The 21,560-nt window shown below is 39.3% G+C and overlaps 1 protein-coding gene across 1 annotated transcript; it reads left to right on the forward strand.

The window, feature by feature from the left end:
* The first annotated feature begins 593 nt into the window (after nt 1–593).
* LOC135212767 (zinc finger protein 629-like) lies at nt 594–7,604 on the forward strand. Its single transcript, XM_064246532.1, has 2 exons — nt 594–1,207; nt 6,152–7,604. The coding sequence occupies exons 1-2, from the start codon at nt 971–973 to the stop codon at nt 7,244–7,246; spliced, it is 1,332 nt and encodes a 443-aa protein (XP_064102602.1). The 5' UTR covers nt 594–970; the 3' UTR covers nt 7,247–7,604.
* The last annotated feature ends 13,956 nt before the right edge of the window (nt 7,605–21,560 follow it).

Raw genomic sequence — 21,560 nt, forward strand, 5'->3', positions numbered from 1 at the left:
GGGCTGGGGAGGCCCCCAGGCAGGTGCAATAATGTTAGATGAGGGCCGTCATCCCCCTGACCGCCGCCCCACCGCTCCCCACCCCATCGCCGCTTTTAGAACCAGCTGGGATGAGCATGACGCAGGTAAATGTATATTTGCTCAACATATAACTTAAAAGGTGCTTTGCGATGCATACGAAGTATTTATAATTAGAATGATACGGGTTCGATACCTTCCTATTGCCATAGGTATCAGAATTCTCTGAAAGCACAATAATTGTTTATCAGTGGCTGGAAGCCGGCGTGAGGAGCCCCCAGCCAATCACCCCCAGGCGACCCACGCACGGGCCAACACGTGAGCCGCGCGCGCCCATAACTCCGCCTTGTCGAAGCCGATTGGTTAGAGGATTCCCAAGTTGACCAATGGCAGCTCTAGTAGGCGGAGCGAGCTCCCAGGAATGACATTGCGCAAAAGAAAGACATACTCTCAAGCTTGAAACCTCTCTGTATATGACCATTTTGTACTGGGGTAGGCCAGGCCAGCATCCTCTATGGTCGGGGGAAGATAATGCCTAGTAGAATCTTCTTTGCGTAAAGACCGTGCCCTTCTCACTCTCACACTGGGCATCAGTAGCGGGTATAGAGCAGTCGGGCCGTATGGGGATAAAGCTAGAGAACATTACAGGTGAACTGGTAGTCTGGTGCTGAAGGTCAAAGTGTACAGTACTGGACTTGTGCCGCTCGAGCCCACGAGTGTTGGTGACCGCCCCGAAGAGGGAAGAGTGTGACTGGTAGAGAGAGACAGATACTCGATCTCCTCCTCGTAGTGGGTGGTTGTCCCTCGAGAGATCGTCGCCATCCCAAGGAGGACAGCATCATCGGTAGTGAAGTGTCGCCTCCATATGTTATACGAGTGACTTTTTTTAATGCAAGGAAGATAGATAAGAGAACTCTCACGAAGTGCCACCTCCTCCCAACCACCAGCAGCGATGAAGTCGACGAGCACAGACGACCCGAAAATGGAGACGCGGGTGTTGATGCCCGCCGAATTCTCTCTGGTCGTGACGGCCAGGCCACTGCCGCCCTTGGACCGTTTGGTGCCTGCCGAAGATTGCATTAAGGTGTGTGCCACTCGTCGCCTCCAGGTGCAGACTCGCTACCTTCCCTTCAGTGGCACCGTCAGAGCAGATAACCTGCCCCTTCTGCCCTATCTGCCAGCCATGGACGTAAGTAATCTCGCCTTTTAGGTTTGTTGTGCCCTCGTCTATGGACGTGGTGATTTCATCCTTGGTTCTGACTGTCAGGAAAAAGAGATGACATTTCTCTCTCGTTATTGCTTGATGTCAAAGATACATCTTTCACCTCATATCATTCATTTCTCCCTGGGCACCTTGGAGTTGCCACCTCTTTGATATATAAGGGCACAAATGTATGTATATATATATAGGCATAGAACATTAATATCTGAAGTGTTAGATTCTTAGCAGCAGAAAACATTCAATTTCCAAATTATTTATATGTGGGAATCATTACTTTCTTAGCACATTACAAAATATTCTTATTTTTAAAAATTATTATTAGCTTTAGAAGTGCTTTATGTTGCAGGAATGAAAATGAATTAGTAATTAACACCTCTTTTGGAGCGATGCTGTTTATATAATCTTGGTAATATTTTTATAGTTTAGTGTATATATCTTATATCTTGTCATTTCACTTACTTTAATCAAAAACATCAATTAAAGTATTTAAGAAGTATCTCACTAAGATCTGTCCTGTTGAGTCAGCCCCATGTTTTGTTTCACTAAAGGAATGTGATCGATTTTGCATCGTAAATGTACCAATTTCATTATACTAATTTCATTCGTGTTATTTTCTTTCCACAACGTTGCAGTATTTCTCAGCAAGAATTGATTTTGAAGCTTAAGTATGAAAGTAAAAGTAGTTTTCATTGTTATGATATTTGTATCTACAATTTTATTATGTATTTGATAAACATAGGAGAGTAAGTAGTTTACAGGTTGATATTATAAACATTAAGTATTATGTCAGTCTGTATATACGTGTGTGTATATATGTATATATATTTGCACAAAACACACTCACACACATACGTATATATACATATATATATATATATATATATATATATTATATATATATATATATATATCTATATATATATCGTATATATATATATATATAGTATATATATAAAATTATGAAACAATTTTAAAGTATGTTTGCATTTTTATTTCTGCCAAAGAGAGAGAGAGAGAGAGAGAGAGAGAGAGAGAGAGAGAGAGAGAGAGAGAGAGAGAGAGAGAGAGAGAGAGAGAGAGCCTGTGGGTTTTGTGCCTGATATTTGCGAATGAATGGCAGATTTTATGTTGGCCCACCTGAGGGTGACCAAGTACCTCTTAGAGTGAGCAAATACCCATTCCCGAGTTCATGCATGTCGTCGTTTCATGCTATACTATTTGCTGCTGAAAGCAGTATATTTATATTTATGTATACATACAAACATATATGTATATGGGTACGTGTATAATATATATTATATATATGTAGGGAATTATATAGCTAAATATATGAAAGAGTTGGAAAGGCTTAAAGGGGACACTCGTAAAAGCTTCTGTTGGTAAAGGAGACGTTCCTAATATTCCTTTTTGGGATTTGGAACCATTTTAGTAGTATCTGAGCACGCACAGTTTTCAAATCTATTATTGTGCACTGAAGATATACTATTACTATATTGGTCACTTAGGTGATGATGAAAATCTCTTACTTCTGCTTAAAGAATTAAGCATTTACTCACTGTTTTTATTATTATTTATATACTTTCGATGAATTGAGGAAATGAAGATGGGAATATTTTTAGTAATCACATGACAGGGAGATTTGAGTCTTTAACCCTTATTCCATATCAATTTACTATTAGTAGACAGGGAGTTGTTTTCAGATTTTATAATCAGAAAGTTTGTTGGTCGAAATGAGTTCTTAGAAACAATGTTCATGAGTTTGTTTAAATGAATGCTTTGACGTTTCTTCTCCTCTGTTCAAGCCAGGGAATTATGTTTATGTTCCTTTAGGTAACGTGGCCTTTTCATATTTAATCAGTTACCAAAGTCAAAAAAGGCTCAGCAGAGTTGTAAACCATCATCCGGCAGGAAGTGATAATATCAAAGTTTCTCTCTCTCTCTCTCTCTCTCTCTCTCTCTCTCTCTCTCTCTCCTCCTCCCCTCCTCCTCCTCCTCCTCCTCTCCTCCTCCTCCTCCTCCTCCTCCTCCTCCTCTTCCTCTTCCAAGTGACCACATTATGTCTCCTCGACAGGACTACTAAGTCTTTGAGGCATCCTAATCCTTGTAACTCCTTGCAACTCCTCCTCCTCCGTCATTGCAAGAGGAGCAAAAAGCTGAATACACCTCAAAACCACCCGCGGCTGTAATGCAACGTTAACGTTATGTTATGAACCACAGCCATTGTGAGAGAAATTGCTCTTGAGTCTGTTGGTAACGGAAAGAGGTTGTAAGGAGTCGCCCCACCCAAAAACTTCGTCCAGATGACGTACTCGGTGACTCTCTCTCTCTCTCTCTCTCTCTCTCTCTCTCTCTCTCTCTCTCTCTGTGGATTTATGTTGACAAATTCCTGCATCGTTCCAGTTTTGATTTTTTTTTTTTTAACAGAAAATAACGCGTGATTTCCTATAAAATGCTTTAACGATGCTACGTCATGAGATGGAACGGGTAGGGTACTAAAGGCGCGTACAAGAATGATATATTTCTCGTCAGTCCAGAACTTCACTGCCTAACTCATGTCGGTGCTTTTACATAAGCACTAAAACTGTCCACCCTTGAGATTTTCGTCACCTACTAGATGCTGACAGACTCGTCGTGATTGATCATGGAAATGTTGCTTTGAACGGCAGGCAAACGGTAAGAGACCAAGTGCTTGCTTGCGCACACGTCACCACAATGGAATTAAAAAGAACTTGCGCTTAATGCCAATGTAGCAAAGAGATCACATCATTTAGCAAATTTGGGCGCGAGGAACTTTGAGTCCAGTGTGGGCAGACCAGAAGGGTTACCTGGCCAGCGCTGCTGGGAGGCAGCTACCTAAGAACAACCACAGACAATTACCTCGGTACCGTGGAGGTATAGTCGAGTGGTCATGTGCCTATAGCTCTAGGGCTACCTCAAAGGCCCCTCCTCCCTCCCATAGCCTGCGCTTGACCACGACTTCAGCTTCGGGTCCTAACGGCAGTCGTGCCTTCTAACCTCTTACCGCTCCGCTCCCTGAGAACATCTTTCTTCGTCGGCGCCCGTGAAGTTCGCCTCTCTCCGAAAGCTTTCGATGGATTCCGACTCGGACGTCCTCGGAGAGTTGCAAAGGGCAGTCGGAATCACGATCTCTATCTGACCGCATCTGGTGGAGAACCGCCTCACAATTTACACCACCTTTTCACTCTCTTAATGCTTCCCCCGACCCCTTCCCCTTTCCTTTCCCCCTCTCTACTTCCCTCTCCTCAACCTTATGTTCGCCATCCTCCTCCTCCCCCTCCTCTCAGTCGTCCTCCTCTTTCCTCCTTGTATTTTGCTTTGCAGTTTTTTTTCTCTCTCTCTCTTCTTTTTTTGTGGGCAGGTCACATCCCAGATGACCGCCCTAGGGCGCTAGGAACCTCCGGCGGGAGTTATCACGATACCCTGGAGCTCCCGCTGTTGCTCACTACCAACAATGAGCGGTGGACCGGAGACGAGATATCATCAGAATTAGCTGCTTTATGAGAGAGAGAGAGAGAGAGAGAGAGAGAGAGAGAGAGAAGATGGATACTGAGATGAACCAACCTATAATACTAACACAACACTCCGTCCAAGATATTGGCCATCTTCCGAATAATAATTGAGCCATGGCATCTATTCCGCCCTTAAGATGATATAGCAGGCCAACATAGTTGCAGACATTGCAGGGTGATCCATGCAGGCTTGCAACGGCATAACATAATCATTCGTCCGCGCCTGTTTGACCTCACCTGCGCTGGTACCCTTAAGGGGAGCGCCTAAATTATTATTGATCTGCTCCTGGTACCTGGGAAGTGACAAGGACCAGCAACACGAGGACTCTTAACCGAAATGTGGCCGGAGGGGACGATAATAATGACTATCAATAATACGAGAATAAATATGAAACCAATATATTTACGATGAGATAGATTTCCGGTTGGCTAAGCAAGTGAAAGATACAAAGGGTTTTTAGAAGTCGCTGTCATTAGTCCGACTGCAGGAGTATTCGTAGAGATACGCCGTCTTGCATTTCAATTATTAATTGGGAAAAGGAAGCTGAGGGGGGTACGTAGACCTTACGGTTGGCTGGGCATGACGGTGGCGAAGTGGGAACGGGAGAGGGCATGAATGGAAAGGGTGAAATTGTGGTAGGGGCAAGAGGCTGTTATGTACGCGGGGAAGAGAGTGGATCAAATGAGATGAAAGATGGCTGGTATGATATGGGAAATGTAAGTGCTTTGGTTCCCGAGGGGAAAAAACAATATACATATACATATATATATATATATATATATATATATATATATATATATATATATATATATATATATATGTGTGTGTGTGTGTGTGTGTGTGTGTGTGTGTGTGTGTGCGTGTAGGTGTAAATAAATTCTTCTGTTAGAACAGGATACATCTCAAATATCAAAGACCCGTCAAAACACTGGTTTACATCTAAGGACTATATTTCGGTGGACTGCTTTCCACCCTTATCAAGTAGCTAGTGATAAGGGTGGAACTCAGTCTACCGAAATATAGTCCTTAGCTTTAAACCAGAGCATTTTAATGGGCCTTTTATACTTGGGATATATATATATATATATATATATATATATATATATATATATATATATATATATATATATATATGTGTGTGTGTGTGTGTGTGTGTGTGTATAGAGGTGTACATATACATCATGTCTATATATATTCAATATGCAGTGTAGATACAAATTTAATATACTTATTCAAACATTGATAAAAAAATTTTAATCAACGAATGAAATCATTTCTTGTCCGAGATTCAGTGTCATTCCCTTTCTCGTGCCATAATGTTTTACTAATTAATGTTCTTATAGTCCTCGGATGATACAATCTTGTTTCCTTCTTCCTCAGGTAAGATCGCGCTACGGAGGCTACGATTCAGTCGACGAAGACGGACGAAGAACCTGCAACTGGGTGAGGTTCCTGAAAGTCGCCCAGTTTTACAGCCACGAGGTCAACCTCGTAGGACGCCGGGCTGGTCCTCGAGGGGACGTCATCTTCGAAGTGGTCCGAGAGATCCTCCCCGGCGGAGAACTCCTGGCGTTCCTCCTGCCGGACATGAATGGAGAAAACGCCCTTCTCCTCCCGGCGCTGACGCTCATTCGATCCTCCCTGTACCGACAGACGATCGACTCCATCATGGCGGAGGCTCCCCTCGATCTGTCGTGCTCCCTCCTGAGCCATCCCGAACCTCGACCCACCAACGCGAGTTTGATGTCGCGCGACTCCGACGACGCCGCGTCCCCCTCCCTCTCCCCGTCGCCCTCGTCGTCGCCCGCCTCCTCTACGTCATCGTCATCGTCAGTATTTCACGTCGGTAGATCTCAGTTACAGTTCGGACTACCGCCACGCCTTCCTATGGGCCTGGCGCCTCAGTCCCCTTCAGAATTGTCTACTGGAAGCTCCTCGAGTATCTCCGCTCAGAGCAGCGCCGTTTCGCCTACCTTAGTACCTGCCAAACGCCGAGAGCGCACCATGCTGCCCTGCAGCGAGTGCGGGAAGGCCTTCGACCGCCCCTCGCTCCTCAAGAGACACATGAGGACACACACGGGAGAGAAACCGCACGTCTGCGAGGTCTGCGGGAAGGGCTTCTCCACGAGCTCCTCCTTGAACACCCACAGGAGGATCCACAGTGGGGAGAAGCCCCACCAGTGTGGTGTTTGCGGGAAGAGGTTCACAGCCTCTTCCAATCTCTACTACCACAAGATGACCCACGTCAAGGAAAAGCCTCACAAATGCTCCCTCTGCACCAGGTCATTCCCCACTCCAGGTGACCTCAGGTCACACATGTTTGTGCACAACGGACAGTGGCCTCACAAATGCTCAGTTTGCGGAAAGGGATTCTCGAAGCTCACGAACCTCCGAAACCATGCCCTCCTGCATTCGGCCAAAACCCGAGTGCCGCCTCCAGCGGCGCCCATGTCCCCGTCGTCAGCTTCGCTGTAGCCCTCTGACATGATTCACGCCCCTCCATGGAGGAGGGGGTGAACCCCTTGTTTTCAGTGGGTGCCGGAAATAACGAGGCTGGATGCATCTTCTTCATCTCATTACTAAATCACGACACAATGCCAAATAGTCTAGATGCTTCTTGGTTCCTCATCCTTCATCGTATGTTGTTAATGATGATGCCTTCCTGACCTGTATTTCCCCAGAACTGTATTTTCTTCTTTTTGTTATCTGGCACGAACATACCTCCTGCTCTTAGTCTGTGATCTCCTATGTAAGTGTGCAATATTTATTTTTGTATATAATGTAAATAGTTGTTCATCAGTCCGCTCTTTGTAAAATAAATCTCATGAATATGCTACTGGGTTTCTCTCCCCCTGTCAGGGTAGCTGTACGTTTTGTCAGTGTACGTTTTGCGAAACGTTGGATTTACTAATAAAATTCATGGAAGGAGGTGATATTATGATAACAATCCTTGTTGCCAATGACACGGAAAATAACACTGCTAATAATTTTTTTAAATAATGAGTTTTTATTTTCCGTTGAAAGCTCTCTGAAAGCACTGGAACATTCATTCTCTTAATGTTAAATAGCCAAGGGAAATTTTGAAGTGTTCTATAGAATACTGGAACGACCATATTAACTGAGGGAATTTTAAATGAAATAATGTTAAATATAAACTGGGAAGTACACATTTAAGGACCTTTAGTAACACATTCTAAATTAGAAAAAGTTAATAATTTCCAGAAGAAAGTTAAGCTTTGAGACTTTGGTTCATTTACTGTTGGTTAAAATTTTGTTCCAATGAATGTTGTGATATGCATGATATTTTCTGGTTTTGGCATTTTTTCAAACTGATATAGCACTAAAAGCAATAATAGTGACCACCAGTAAGCCATCACTCCATAAATGTGTTGTGCAACATCTTCCAAATCCACTGCGATGAAATAGTATCAAATTGACTCCACTGTTATGATGTCAGTTAATCTCACGAAGATTTTATCAACTAAATGAAAGATCTCTTGAATGTAAAATATAGAAAGTTGCAAGCTGCTGCCAGGTTATGGAAGTCGTCCATACACAAAATATGATGAAGAAGTAACCTTTCTGCTGACTCGATGAATTATTCATAAATATTAGGGATCGGCTGCAGGTAGATATAAATTCAGAAGAGGCAATATGCATTAAGAATTAAACTTGCAGATTAAAAAATAGTTGCCGGTAGTGAATGGACTAATAATCTAAGGTTTTTGAAATGTTCAATATAATCTTTCAAGCCTCTAAATTATTAAAATAGATCGATGTATTGGGTTATATTTGATTTTCATGCTCACAAAAATGTATTTGGTCCGGACTAACCTTATAAAATCAACATAGGCACTGATTCAGCACTTTTTTTTTAAACAAGGGCTTGACCAACTCTGCGGTTGTTATACATAATATTTCAAATACAAAAGACTGCAAAATGTTCACAGGTTTGTATAAAAATGATGATGTACATTGTTTTCGAGGCTGTACGAATGATAATATTATTATCATGATTATAATGATTCAATCGTCTTTCCATGAGATCTTCATCCAAAACAACCCATAATTTATTTGGTTCTTCAGAAATTAGATATGTGTCATTCTCAACTGATAATAAGCTCATAGATACCCTGTATTATACGCAGGAAATGCAAGGGTGCATGCTGAGGGGGAGCTTCCTCTAGCTTCCTGAAGCGATGAAGGTAGTAAACATTTTCTGTACAGGGTGTTTATCCAAGATACGTCAGTTGAAGTTTGAATCTGTCACTAACCAGATGTCTCGTCTTTTTCTCGAGCCACCGCTTGTCAGGAAAGAAATTTATGTATATACACACTAGTTCACCAACCCGGCACTGCCTGGGAAAACCCTAAATGATAACCAATAGAATCTCTCTCTCTCTCTCTCTCTCTCTCTCTCTCTCCTTCCAAACCAACATATATCATACACTTAACATTTTCCCTGGCAGGTGGCGGCTAGAGAGATAAAAAAAGTTATCAATCACTGATACATAATTGCTGTATTATGGATGATCTTGTTATTTGATCATCCATTATACAACAAAGCCGCTGTATTTTCTTTGTTTCTGAACCAGACAGCCGTTCGAATCGCACTGGTTATGAAACACTTATCACTTATAATTCACCTTGGTATAATCAATTGGATATTAAACGAAATTTGTGGCTTAATATTTGTAAATATTGAAAATTTCACGATGTATGTTATATATATATATATATATGTGTATATGTTATGTATATATATATATATATATATATATATATATATATATATATATATATATATATAGTATAGATATAGATATATAGATATATATATATATATATATATATATATAATATATATATCTTATATATATATCTATTATATTATATATAAAAATATATATATATCTATATATATAGATATATATACCTCTATTATATATATATATATATATATATATATATATATATATATATATATAGATATATATATATATATAGCTTAGTTATATATATATATATATATATATATATATATATCTATATATATATCTATATCTATATATATATATATATCTATATATATATACAGATATGTTATATATATATATATATATATATATATATATATATATATATTATATATTCCACATACAACGTGCCATACTTTGTATTTACAAATATTAAGCCAGAAATTTCGTTTAATATCCAGTTGAGTATACTTCAGGAATAACTTACAACTAAAAGGAATTATAAGTGATGAGTGCTTCGTCACCAGTGGAATTCGAGCTGCTGTCAGGCTTAGAAACGACGAAAGTCCAGTGAATTAACCACCGAGGCACCAGTAAAATCTAACTTGAAACATACCAGTAGTTAGCAGATTCTTGTATATCCCAAGTGTACATTTTCACTTTACAAGACAGCTTTCTTTATTCTGTATTGTACTGAGTGGAGGTGTTATAGTAGATTCACATTACCTGTGCATCTGAGTCTAGGCCAGTCCCTTACAACGCTCCTGTATAATTTTATAAGTGTATCGTGTTTGGGGGTTAACACGCCATCACACCAGGCTTGAGTGGTAGGGAATACTTTTAAAGATATGATAATGTAAAAACATATACTTTACAATGTTGTAGATTGTATGAAATGCTATTAAAAGATAAGAGGGTCATTTCACAAACGATGACAAAAAAAAAATGATTTTGATAATAAACAAAGAGTGTCTTAGACTTCCAATGATTTCCAATAACGCCTATTTTCCATTAGGTTTTCGAAGCTAAGTATGCCGGTAAGTGAGGAGTGGATTCACTTCAACGTTCAACATTTCATGAGACAAATTCGCGTCCTGTTCGTAATTAGCCATGTTATATATTTGCTGTTTATATTTTTGCATTCGTGTTATGACTTCTTGCATGTTTTTAGCAGAAGACATAATTGCGTGCTAAAACGTAAGTCCTATCAAAATTGCGTAAATTGCAATAATTCCAAACATGCAAACTAGTCTAGGTACTACGCACTTACCTTTTAATTAAAGCGCTTTATTCAAACACTTCTCACGTCCCTATACTCTGTTTTTTTCCATCTGTCCATCCGTCTGTGGTGTTTGCGCATGGTAACACTGCGTCCCGGGCTTTAAATAATATCCTATTTCGAATATTAACGGTGTAATTCGCATACAGCAAATTATTAAAACACTTTTCAGTTGCAAATATACACCCTTATATCCTTTTATTTACCTAAAACTTACACATAGCGTAACTATTTAAAGCCTGGGACGCAGTGTTACCTTGCGAAAATACCACAGGCGGATGGACAGATGGAAAAAAAACAGAGTATCGTTGCCATCTGTCCTACTCCAGTAACGTTCGATTCATGTACACTTTACACCCAGTCATCCTTAAGTCTCCAGATAACCAACCAGATCATCTTAAGGAATTTTTTTATCATTTCTCCACAAATATATTCTCCTTTTTCTGCCTTTATCGCTACCTTAAACATCGCAAATATAACATCTTGATTCATACACTTGTTTGTATGTATGCATTTTTTTTTTTTTTTTGGCTGGTGCGTTTGACATCCACACATTCCTATCTTCAAACTTTGGTTTCCATTGACAGTTTATTTTTGAATCTTTCTTGTTTCGCGGTTTTCTGATTTCCCCATTTCTCCTTCTACTATCATGCATTATATTTACTCCGAATTACATATACAAATGAACCACTTCCATCAACCCCTTCCATTCTTCTAACATCCATTGCTCCAGTCTGTTTCCAATTTCCCCTCGTGAGCGTATTCTTGCTTACACTCAGTTTTCATGTTTCTTTGTAGTTTTTCATCACAAACACCAGTTTACGCCATTATCTGTATACATCACTCACTTTTTTTTTCAACTCCATTCCCGATCCGTTTCCTTATTCCACTACTTTAGACATGCATATCGTAACATAAGTCTCTCATCGCTCCATTTTGTTCTGTACATCAACACATACCTTATATCTGTATCAGTTCTAGCACAAGTATTTTTTGGTTTTTGCATGCAACATACAGATTTCCCCTTTTCTCTCATAATTCTAACAGAGCCTCTTCGTGAGAATATACAGGATTCTTCTTCACACACACACACACACACACACACACACACACACACACACACATACACACACAAAATCTATCAATCATCTCCCTGCCATATACCTACTCCCCTAGGAACAAGTAAATCTATCAAAAACTCCTATGGAACAATCCCCATCATACTCCAGTAACTAACTGCTCCTCGTTGGATGAGTCGGTAACTTGTTCGACTGCCGATCTCAGGGCCCGGGTTCGATTCCCCGCTCTGCGAGCAAGGAATCAGAGGAGTTTATTTCTGGAGATAGAAATTCATTTATCGATATGGTTCGGATCCCACAATAAGCTGTAGGTCCTGTTGCTGAGTAACCAATTGGTTCCTAGCCACGTTGAAATGTCTAGGCCCGACCTAGGAGAGCTGTTAATTAGCTCAGTGATCTGCTTAGACTAAGATATATATAGCCTGCCCTACATCCTCAACAGATACGCCCTTGTGCATTTAAAAGCTGACGCCAACGTCTTATGCCCTTACATCTGTCTTCCCCATTATTAAGAAAATAAAGATGAAAAAACTCACTCTGTCGATATAGATATTAAAACTTGTGACACCTTATTTCTGTGTCCTGGTTTTCTTGTAAGGCACGTTTGCTTATTAAACTTTCTTACTTCATTTATTACCCAGCTTTCTTCAATAACTACTTGGACGATCAAAATTGACCTCTTTTCTTTCCACTGTGTCCATGATTACCTTATTTGTTCTTTCGTGTGTTGCTGCTGCGCTTAAAGTTCGGTTAGATCACGTACCTCTTCTTTTTTTCTTTTTTTACAAGTATTATTCTGCAATGCACTCCCGGCTGATTTATTGTCGTCGTCCTTGGATAGTGTCTACTATCTTTAAATCGAGCGCATTTTCCATCCATACACTCCCAGTACGATTTATTTACTCACCTCTCATCAAAATCACTCGTGTTTGTACCCATCCAGCTGGAACTACTCTCTGTTTTCACTTTGTCTTCAGTTCTGTGGTGATCAGGTATATATATAAACTTATGTATAGTCTTTCTTCTGGGCGCAATTACGTCCATTAAATCTCTTTTCTGTCCATTCTTTACTGCACTAACCCAATAACTTTTACGAAATCTTTGTCTGAAGTTCTTAGCTTCAATCGTGCATATGAGTATTCCTTTTTGAAAATCACGTATATTTATTTCACCCAAAACTTCATCGGAATATATTTCCATAAGCTTTTCCACGCGTGCGTACACACATTGTATATTATATACATACATACATACATACATACACACACACACACACATATATATATATATATATATATATATATATATATATATGTATATATATATATATATATATATATATATACATACATATATGTGTGTGTATGTATATAATATGTATATATAATATACATATATACTATGTATACAAACACCCAGACAGAGTAATGGTTTTCCTTATTTGAATTTGAACTGCACGAGTCCAGCCAATCTTTAATGGTATTTGGTCATTTGGTTAATGAGAGTTGAATGCTTCCCTTGGCAGTCAGTGGTATAGCCATTTCAATACGACTGACAACGGGGAAAGCACTAGGAACGTAGGGTTATCAGGATCGAAATGATTAATTATATGTTCAGAAAATCCAGAAAATCGGTGAAAACTAATAATGTTGACACTGGCTTCTGAAATCAGTTCCATTTGGGTTGCGTGATGAGGTTACAGCAGACTTCCTGCCCGGCCAGCCGAACCTGTGCCCCAGAGAGGGGGGGACCCACCACTACCACCACCACCTCTCCAAACCACCGAACGAAACAAATCGCGAGACGGAGCTCGAAATGGGTTCCGAAACATCACGATTCGGGCATCCATAGTTTCCTAATAGCCACGTCGGACAACATTAATTATCACACTACACGAAGATTTTAGTATTAGAACACCCAGCGTGAACTTCGTATTCCTCTTCGTCATCTTGTATTTTCTCTCCCCATGGCCCCGTCGCCCCTCGCCCTTTTTCCACTCACCCTCCCCCTCCTCTCCCCCTCCCCCCTCCCCCTCCTCCCCTCTCGTTTCCCCCCAAGGCTTCATGGTTCAAAGATTCAATAATAAACGGATAAATGAGCCACTGAGAGTTCTACGCTTCAGAGACTCACAATTACCTTGGGGCCTGGCGTTTCGGTGGCCCGGGAAGACCCCATGGATTACCGTTTTAAGGATAATTGAAGTGACTTGTTTATTGCCTTTTCTGGGCATCATCTCGTACCCGACATGAGCGTTTTTGGAGGTCGGGTTCATAGCGCCTGTTGATTTATAAACGTTATTTTCCAAGGATATCGAGGAATCTCTAGGTTGACACATTCTTCCTTTTCTGAACGTAACCACATATTATAAAGAAATAATAGAGATATGAAAATTTCAAAAAATAATAGATAGAGATATGCAGACACGTAGATGAATTCTGTTCATCGTCGGGTGACGGGTACGTGTTGTGCGTTGCTTTCTGTCAATTTTTATCTTATGAACCAAAGAGTTTTGAATACAAATTACAAGTTCCACGCTGGATGGGTGGTTTTCGAGCTCGGCTGCCAATCCGGTGGTCCGAAGTTCGAATCTCGGTTCTGCCAACGCGGAATGAGAGTAATTTATTTCTGGTGATAGAAGTGCATTTCTCGATATAATGTGGTTCGGATCCCACAATAAACTGTAGGTCCCGTTGCTAGGTAACCAATTGGTTCCTAGCCGCGTAAAAATATCTAATCCTTCGGGCCAGCCCTAGGAGAGCTGTTAATCAGCTCAGTGGTCTGGTTAAACTAAGTTGTACTTAATGCAAATTCCAATATATATTCAAAGCAGTCCCCATTTCACTTCTTCGCCAAGGTGTTTATTTATGATGATTTTTACAGTAGTGAATAATGAATGAGTTTTTTAAAATAACCTTTAATGAAGAAGCTATGTTTTCTCAGTATCTACTTGGCTAGTTGCGCCCTTTTTAATGCGTTCATTTTTGCTCGGCCAATGACAAAATACTCAAACCTCCAGCGAAGCTTCATTGTCACTTCCATCAGACTCCCTTTCGAAAGGACACCAAAAATTGGACCCCAGAACCTGCCACATTTGCGTCCGAGAGTCGCGTCCAGAGGTTGGATAAAGCGCCGATCTGGGAGGCGACCCCGCTTTCCGCTTCAGAGGTCACGAGTACCAGTAGGTAGTATCGAAGCCAGGTTTTTAAGAAGTCGTCGTTGGCGGAGGAGGAGGAGGAGGAGGAGGAGGAGGTCTTGCAAGGCAGCGGCAGGTGTACCGGCGATGTCATCCAGCGGATGTTCGCGGGGCTGGCTGGCTGGCTGGCTGAGGGCATCCACTTGCCTCCCGGGCGCCCCCCTCCCCCCCTCAAAAAAAGGGGGGTGGGGGAGAAAACAACTAAAAAAAGGGACGCCCTAATGAGAGACGTGACTATAAGAATATTGGTTACGGGAAGTGAGGAACTACCGAGATTCAGGAGACCGTAGAATTTAGTTTGATTTTTTTTTTCTTAATGGAATAACGCGGATGCCATTTTCTTTCTTCTTTTTAAATTTAATCGCTTCCCTGCGTCTTTTCCTTTATGATACATTGCCTTTCGCTAAGTTATTGGCACAAACTATCGCGCACAGTTCGGGACATGCAAAGTTGTCGTAGAGTAAATAGTAAATAATTTTTTGTTTTTGAATTTCAAGACGTCTATGTGTTTATTGGTTGGTTTAGACGTCGTGTTCTCGATGCTTTGGTTGCTGTCTTAACTCCTTTTTTTTTCCCTTTTTGTGGCTGCTCTCCCATGGAAGCTCTTGTTTCCGGTCCGTAACTGAACGCTCGACATCACATGTATTATGGTTTTTTTTTTTTTACTGGCCCAAGCACCAGGTGGCCTCTAAAAAACGTTTTCTGTAATACACACCTTATGCTTTGTCTGCTATTGATGAACACGACTAACTCGGCGGTTCCTGTAATGAAAATAAAATAGAACGCAAATCATAAGAAAAATTAATTTAAAAAAAAATATGAATTTTATTTGTGGCAAATGAGGCCAGTGAACAGTTTTCAAGATTTATGTGACATTCTAAGTTAAACACCGTCGTGTCTGGGCAGCAGTCGGGTGGGTGCTTGTCAAGAAGGGCTCGATCTGTCGGTAGTTTGAGCCTCATAAACATCAATGGGGCAGGGGACAGGAGGGGCAACCTCTCTTTAAAGGAACTTGCTGAAAACGGAGACTCACTTCTGTAAATAAAATAAAGTACTTCATTATATTACGTTATATATATATATATATATATATATATATATATATATATATATATATATATATATATATATATATATAGTATATATATATATAGATATATATATATATATATATATATATATATATATATATATATATATATATATATATGTATACTGAACCACGAAAGTTTGGAACGTGATAAATGCATAAATAAAGGTATAAGCCACGAAGGAAAGTGAAACACTGGAGTAGCTGTAAGATTTTTCGACTCAACGTTTGCTAAGTAAAGGACGTTGAGTCGAAAGATCTTGCAGCTACTCCAGTGTTTCACTTTCTTTCGTGGTTTGTACACACACACACACACACACACACACATATATATATATATATATATATATATATATATATATATATATATATAATACACACACACATATATATATATATATATATATATACACACACACACACACACACACATATATATATATATATATATATATATATATATATATATATATATATATATATATATATTTATTTGTGCGCGTTTATATATTAATGCGTACGTACGTTAATGGCCAGATAACCGAGTACACTTTTAATTCACCTAGTACAAGTATTTCTTAATCCATTCGTATTGTATACCTGAAGGGAGATCTGATATTACCGTGGAAATCGTAATTTATCGAGCATAACTACTTGAGAGTGAATTAAGTGCATATTACGAAAACTGAAATAGATCGGTAGTCATCGATACGCGCAGCGTACTCGTAATTTGCTGGCTCGTCGCCCCACAAACATTCCAACATTTTCGTTCGCTTGAAAGGGAGCGAAATCGTCGTTTAAAACTGAACGCAAGAGAAACTGCAAGCTGCTTTTATCTCGGAGGACCTCTTAAGTAATTACAGGTGTCGTTCAGGGGCATTAAGCGCGTTGAAATACTGGCGTTGCCACACGATGTGGGACCTGTTGCATACGGGGCTCGTAAAACATTTCTTCATATTGCTTTAGTTTGAAGAACAACGTGATGATGGCGTTTGTCAGATTATACGGCAGTAAAAGAGAAAGAAAATATGGTAAGGAGATGGAGCGACGCGTGAAGAAAAGACAGAGAGAGAGAGAGAGAGAACGACGTCGCCCAGCATAAACAAATACATAAACCAACAAAATTGTGGTTCGCCGACTCACTGCCGAGATAAAACAGTCGTAAACAAGCATTAAAGGCAAAGTGAAACTGAAAAACAGCCCTGTAATTAGCACATGCTTGGGATGAATAGCGGTTAATCGATTCCAGAGTATGACGGGGCGTAAATAACAACAATGGACGACCCTGCTGGACGACAGTTCCAGATCCTCTGGAATCCGTTCACTTGGGTACAATTCTGTCAACTTGATCTTGAAGAATTTTTTGTCCTTATTTTTTTATTTTTTATTTTTTTACATTTTTCTTGGGTAGGGAGAGAGAGAGAGAGAATGAGTCTTTCTAAACCTTAGTATCTGTTCCTACAGTACTTATTACATCAGGACAGATCTGCTTGAATTTTATTTTAGCAATAGTAGTCAAATAAAAACTGTGTCAAATAAATTCATTTAGTCTATTCAGACAAAATACAGGTTTGTGCACACGTCGTGATTATTGCAGGCCCGTGTTTTATTAAGGTTTGTTTATTGTTTCTAAAATTTCAGTCTGTTGACTCTAAACGTATTTACATAAATGCACTAGTTCCGTCATCCTGGCAGCTGTTGTTGCCACAGAAATGACAGAAATCTGAACATTGAACAGAACTTGATTCATCAACAAGACCCACAAATCAGCCAGTCGTTAGAAATGAATAATGACTGTGCACTTGTGAATTTTTCAATTAATATTTAATATAAATTTTTCCGAGGAAACTGTCGAGTTTAAGGAAAACAAACAATAATGTTTTTCCCAATGACTGATCAACTAATTCAAGGGTGATAATACTTTCACGTGTTAATTTTATTTTTATAGCGTTCAGTTCCACTTTTCTGATTTTTCTTAATTTGTATTTATATCTCTAGGTCCTATTAGGAATCTGGTAGCTCGTTCATTTGAATTTCCAAGTAAAAGAAAGAAAAAAATGGATATGTAAGATTTCTCGTATAGTTTGAGAAAACTACAATTCCTTTTTAGATGGGGCTGGATTTTGTGAAATGAAAGTTTGTGAATTATGAAAATATTTAGAGTAATGTTGCAAGTGATTGTATTGTGCTATTGTAGATACAAGTTTTGCTTTTGCTTAACATTCCAATAGAATCTGTGAAAATATGAAGCAAGATAAAATTTTTATTCTTAGTTAATGCACATCTTAGCAAAATTGTCTCATTAAACTTCAGTATCGCAAGCACTATGGGTAATCTATATTTATATTTTTTTTACTATAATAATGGAAAAGGCTGAATGATAACAGGGTCTTTGGGTATATCAAAATATGGTTTCATTTATCGCCATTGGGAATAATCTGCCTCGACAATGACCAAAGAAATTTAGGTCATAACCTGTTGAATAGGAGGTTCTCTTGACGAGGGAACGACTTCGGAGAAAAATTTAAATATCCAGGCTCTCATTCATTCCTTCAAAGTGCTGAATCTAAGGCGCGTATAAACGATAAACTGCTCACAAATTCATTGCTGTTCTATGGGATCTTTCCTATATAGTGACCCCCAACAACGTTCGGGGATCGTTATCTATCTATACTCTGTTTTTTTCCATCTGTCCATCCGCCTGTGGTGTTTTTGTATGGTAACACTGCGTCCCGGCTTTAAATAGTTACGGTATGTGTAAGTTTTAGGTAAATAGAAGGATATCTGGGTGTACATTTGCAACTGAAAAGTGTTTTAATAATTTACTGTATGCGAAGTACAGCGTTAATATTCGAAATAAGATATTATTATTATTGTTGAATGTAAGCTGAATGTAACTATCTAAAGTCCGGGACGCAGTGTTACCATACGGAAACACCACAGGCGGATGGACAGATGGGAAAAAAACAGAGTACAGGACCAATATTTCTTGGGGGTTTCATCTTTATGATATTTGCAGTCTTTTGTTTATGTTTTTATGGTGATTCCCAAACGGGACTTGTACTAAACATGCCTCAAAGGTGGATGCATACGGGGTTAATACGCCTTGTGGGGCAGAGGGGGGGAGGGGGATGGGGTGTTACTATCTGGGAAAGATCCGTTTTTTGCAACATAACACGTAGCATGCGTTCCCTTCCTTCATGCATTGCATGCAATCTCTCTCAACCTGGACAAAATTATATAAGACTCTCTTTTACTAAAACCCAATGACAATATTTGTCATTATAGTAAGATTTGAGGTTAGGATTCAGATGTAAAACAATCGTTTTGAATTAACCGTGATATACAGGCAAAGACTTGAGTGATGCACAGAATTAACATGAATTGCTGCAGACATCTTTTGTTTTTTCTTAAATTTCACTCGGAAATTATTGTACAATTGCTGTTTTTGTCTTTACATTGACCATTCAATCAAAGGCGATTTCTCAGTCAGGTGAATAAAAAAAAAAGAGCATTTTTCATCCGTCCAATTATGATCATACAGTTGATTGATTTGTCCTGGAATTTAAGGTCTAGATAACCATTTAACGTAAGGGCAAAATCTTTAACATATCATCAACCCAATGATAACTTCGTCTTTCTTTACCTACAATGCCATCTGTTTTGCCAAAAAATCCTCATAAATAGGAATAAATATTGTCTGCTACATTATTTTGTGTTGAAAATCATATAGTTCCCTCACGAAACTTTTGGGAACATCAAAAACTTTTTTTTTTTTTAGTACTAGGGCTGTTCAATTGGCCAACAAGATTCCTACTTCAAACATTTATTTCATTTCAGTTCAACTGAATAAGAGCCCTGCTGTCTTAATTGACATGATTTCTTTTGAATAACGTGAAAATAATTCCGGAATCATTGTTGATTCTGAAAACATTTATTTCTTTGTTAGTTTTACAAAAAAAAAAACAGGGCAATCAATGTCAAGTTATCGTTGCACTGATTGACTGTTGGGTTCACTCTTCATCACTTATATCGTTGAAGACGGCTTGTAAAGTATATGAAATTCTTATTTATATGCAAGACGTTGCTGTGGAACGTTAGTTTATGCTTTTATTCCTGCAAGCGATAATGAGATTAATTAGGCTTATGATAAGAGAGGATTCAGCACGTGAGAGAATCCTCTCTAGGCAGTGCTCTCTAGGCCTGCCCTTCTCTGCCTTCTAAAAAGAAGATCCCGGACGAAATATGCACCACCGGACAGCATGCCCTCTGAAGTGCCCATGCCATCACTACGCTCAGTGCCCTTCAGCATCTAAATCGTATTACCCTCAGCCAGATTAATCTTGGCCTTACCCATCACACCCTATAGCTTCGAAGTTTGTTTTTTTTCATGGTAAAAAGGAAAGTATTCCCCGAATGCAAAATCTCATGACTCATTTCTCCGGAAATCAACTCGAAGTGTATCGCAACGACAATCCATTCAGCTGTTTTGATTAAGCAAAGTGAATTATTTTGGAGGGGAGGAGGCGACTGATAGTGACATAAGTACCATTTCTTTCATTTTCGTTCCCCCGTCCTAGATCTTCTAAATGTTCGTAGTTATTCACGAATAAAGCCCCGAGAAGAATTAGAGGTTCAATGCGACTTGGACTAATGGTAATATGAGCAGCAACAATGCAATTTAACTTTACAGAAGTCGTGTGTGATAATGATAATAGCATCCCTTCTTTACTTTTATTTATGCTACGCTCACCACTTCTTATAACAGAGTTAACTGTGAGTCTCTCTTGTTTTGCAACTATAAATTACAGCCCAGTCAAGTGAAAGTCAGATAATCGGTTATGAACCCATAATTAATCACTGTTGCCAGATGACACGGCCGGCAGAGAATCATAAACAGCCCACGAGCAATAATCACAAAAATCCTGCCTTGCGTCGGGTCGTGTCCTTTGAACAGTCGTCTTTTGTATTAACGATATGACAAGATAATGACTGCATACGTAAATACTAAGGACTCAAAAAAGAGATAGAGGCATGTTTCGTAAACAAACAAAAAAAAGGTAAAGAAAATGTTGAAAAGAAGTGCAAAAAGGTCGTATATTTTATAATTGCTCAATCCATCGAGGACTGGGCATCGTTGCCAGAAGCAAGTTGGCGAAAAACCTTAAATGAGGCCCCGGTGGGACTGCCTAATAAGGGTTTAAGAGTGTCAGGGTACAAAGTTATATGCATGACTTTTTTCCTAACGTTCATGCATCATATAAATGTATACGCGCATGTAGTTAATTCGTGTAAATATATAATTAATACCACACGCAGGCACAAAAAAAGACTGGATGTGGGATAACTATTGTGAGAATGACTAACTTTATAAAGAATTGTCATAATATT

The sequence above is a fragment of the Macrobrachium nipponense genome, chromosome 41, assembly GCF_015104395.2.
Source record: "Macrobrachium nipponense isolate FS-2020 chromosome 41, ASM1510439v2, whole genome shotgun sequence".
In the NCBI taxonomy this organism is placed as follows: domain Eukaryota; kingdom Metazoa; phylum Arthropoda; class Malacostraca; order Decapoda; family Palaemonidae; genus Macrobrachium; species Macrobrachium nipponense.

Coding starts and splice junctions, on each gene's coding strand:
- LOC135212767 (XM_064246532.1), top strand. CDS start 971: ATGAAGTCGACGAGCACAGACGACCCGAAAATGGAGACGCGGGTGTTG. Junction 1,208..6,151: donor CCTATCTGCCAGCCATGGAC/GTAAGTAATCTC, acceptor CTTCTTCCTCAG/GTAAGATCGCGCTACGGAGG.